Source organism: Chaetura pelagica, unplaced genomic scaffold (genome assembly GCF_000747805.2).
Source record: "Chaetura pelagica isolate M959 unplaced genomic scaffold, ChaPel_1.0 scaffold527, whole genome shotgun sequence".
Classification (NCBI taxonomy): Eukaryota; Metazoa; Chordata; class Aves; order Apodiformes; family Apodidae; genus Chaetura; species Chaetura pelagica.
Genome location: NW_009953915.1, coordinates 213,292 through 216,117, shown reverse-complemented (window position 1 = coordinate 216,117; position 2,826 = coordinate 213,292). Strand labels below are relative to the sequence as shown.

The window sequence follows — 2,826 nt, the reverse complement described above, 5'->3', positions numbered from 1 at the left end:
GTCCGGGCTGTGCAGGGCTGCCCTGCTGGGGGGACTGGGGATGGCTTTGGGATGTCGAGGAACTCGAGTGGCTGCCTGAGGGGCTTGCCAGGCTGGCCTGGCTCCTCCAAGTGCAGCGAGGATGTATTCATAGCTCGGTGGGGAGGAGCTGTGCCAGGAGCCTTCACTTTGCCCAGGAAACAAGGGAAAAGGGGCAGTTCTGCCGGCTTCCAGTCCATCCTTTGCCGAGCTGGTTGTTTGTCTGCAGCAGCCCCAGCGATGGGGTGAGGCTGGGGGGCTGGGAGCCCATCCTGACCCACCAGCTGGGTTCTGGAGTTGTCAAGTCAAGGCATCCCAGTGGGATGGGGTTTATCTCCCGTTTGGGGGCACCTTCAAGTAAGCCAACACTTCCCAGCTCAGCAAAGCAGGATAGGCACTTCCCAGCACCTCCCTTCTCCTTTTGGGGCCACCCAAAGGCACCGGCACCAGCTGGGGGTGAGGTGGGGGGAGTGGGGAGAAACTCTGGAGATCTGGTCAGCTCTTCCCACCCTGCTAAGCCCCATGAAGATCCCTCTCCTCTTCCCATGCAGGGTGCTGCCCACCCCGGTCCCCACCGCTTTTCTGCCGCCGCCGGGTACCCTGTACCCTGGTCCCTCTGGGGTGGAGGCACTGGTGAGTGCCCAGGCAGTCTCGGCCGGCAGTCGCTTGGCCCGGGCAGACCTGGTCCTGCGGGAAAACGAGCGGCTCCAACGGGAGAGTGAGAGGCTGCGGAGGGAGCTGGAGAGCTGCTCCGAGAAAGCCAGCCGCATCCAGAAGGTGGGAGTGTGTGTGTGTGTGTGTCACACTGTGCCTGAGTGTGTCACATTGTGTGTGCCCCTGCCACACTGTGTGTGTGTCACACTGTGCCTGAGTGTGTCACATTGTGTGTGCCCCTGCCACACTGTGTGTGTGTCACACTGTGCCTGAGTGTGTCACATTGTGTGTGCCCCTGCCACACTGTGTGTGTGTCACACTGTGCCTGAGTGTGTCACATTGTGTGTGCCCCTGCCACACTGTGTGTGTGTCACACTGTGCCTGAGTGTGTCACATTGTGTGTGCCCCTGCCACACTGTGTGTGTGTCTGTGTGTGTCCCACTGTGTCTGAGTGTGTCACATTGTGTGTGTGTGCCACATTGTGTGTGTCCCTGCCACATTGTGTCTGTGTGTATCATGTTGTGTGTGTGTCCCTGCCACATTGTGTGTCTGTGTGTGTGTCACACTGTGCCGGCGTGTTGTCCCTGCCACATTGTGTGTGTGTCTGTGTGTGCCACACTGTGTGTGTCCCACTGTGTCTGAGTGTGTCACATTGTGTGTGTCCCTGCCACACTGTGTCTGTCTGTGTCACATTGTGTGTGTCCCTGCCACATTGTGTGTGTGTCTGTGTGTGTGTCCCACTGTGTCTGAGTGTGTCACATTGTGTGTGTGTGCCACATTGTGTGTGTCCCTGCCACACTGTGTCTGTCTGTGTCACATTGTGTGTGTCCCTGCCACATTGTGTGTGTGTCTGTGTGTGCCACACTGTGTGTGTCCCACTGTGTCTGAGTGTGCCACATTGTGTGTGTCCCTGCCACACTGTGTCTGAGTGTGTCCCACTGTGTGTGTCCCTGCCACATTGTGTGTGTCCCCTCCCAGCCCCAGGCCCTGAAGGAGGAGGGGGGTGATGGCGGTGGAGGAGAAGAGGGGAGGGGGATGCTCAACCAGCTGCTGTGAAAATCCACCCCCCCCTCCCCTTTCTTGAGCGTTTTAATCCCTTCTCCCCCTCCTTTCCCCCTCCCAGCAGCTGCGTTTTGGCGGCGCAGATGCCGGGCTGGGGGGAGAAGGAGCCTGTTCTCTGGTGACCCCCTCCTTTCTGCCCATCCCACCCCCCCAAGCCCCGGCCACCACAGAAAGCTCTTTGTGCGGCTGCGTGCACACAAGGGGCGGCTGTTCCCTGCCAGCCGGGCTGTGCTGGAGCCAAAACCTGCACCAGTTTCTCTTCTGCGAGGAGAAAAGCAGGAAAAAAATATCAGTTCCCCCCAAAAACATCCACTAGGGGCCGGGGGGGAGGGTTTCATGGGTGTGCTTGGGCTAGGCTGAGCCACCCAGGTGAGTTTTGGAGAACATCTCCCTCTCCTTTTCCTCATTCCATGAATATCTGACCCGGGCCTGTCCCTTCCTCCTCCCCAGCTGGAGAGTGAGATCCAGCGCCTCTCGGAGGATTATGAAAACCTGGTCAAGGCGTCTTCCAAGCGGGAAGCCTTGGAGAAAGCCATGAGGAACAAGAGAGAGGGGGAGATGAGGCGGCTCCAGGATTTCAACCGGGATCTGAAAGGTGAGGGACCCTCCGTGTCCTCATCCCTGTGGGCTCTTTCCATTCCCTGGCTTTCCCTCCCATGGGCTCTTTCCATTCCCTGTTTCCCCCCCATGGGTTCTCTCCATTCCCTGACTTTCCCCACCACCACCCCCCGGGTGTTCCTGCCCTGCTCCTGCTTCCACAAGTCCAAATCCTGCCTTGAAAACTGAATTGTCTTTCATTGCCTTTTTGGCCCAGAACGGTTGGAATCTGCCAACAAGCAGCTGGCCAGCAAGAGCCAGGAAAACCAGGAGAGCAACCAGGGCAGTGTGGCCAAACTCCTGGCACAGAGTAAGTCCCTGGGGGTGCCTGTCCTTACCCGGCTCCTGGGAGTGGGATGGTGGGGCTGGAGGAGGAGGAGGGTGGCAGCTCTCAGCCTTCCCCAGGGAGGCTGGAGCAGCTCTCGGTGCTGGACTCGAGCCATTAATCCCTGCCGGCCGGCGGCGTGACCCGCCTTCCCCACCTTCCCTCCGCGG

The 2,826-nt window shown here is 59.3% G+C and overlaps 1 protein-coding gene across 1 annotated transcript in view; it reads left to right on the top strand.

Moving 5' to 3' along the window:
• The window catches only part of AMOTL2 (angiomotin like 2), a 26,248-nt gene that overhangs the window by 19,816 nt on the left and 3,606 nt on the right, over positions 1 to 2,826 (top strand). The window contains exons 4-6 of the mRNA XM_010001508.1: positions 570 to 795; positions 2,185 to 2,329; positions 2,549 to 2,641. Coding sequence (XP_009999810.1) covers positions 570 to 795; positions 2,185 to 2,329; positions 2,549 to 2,641 — 464 coding nt within the window. The remainder of the gene's footprint in view (positions 1 to 569; positions 796 to 2,184; positions 2,330 to 2,548; positions 2,642 to 2,826) is intronic.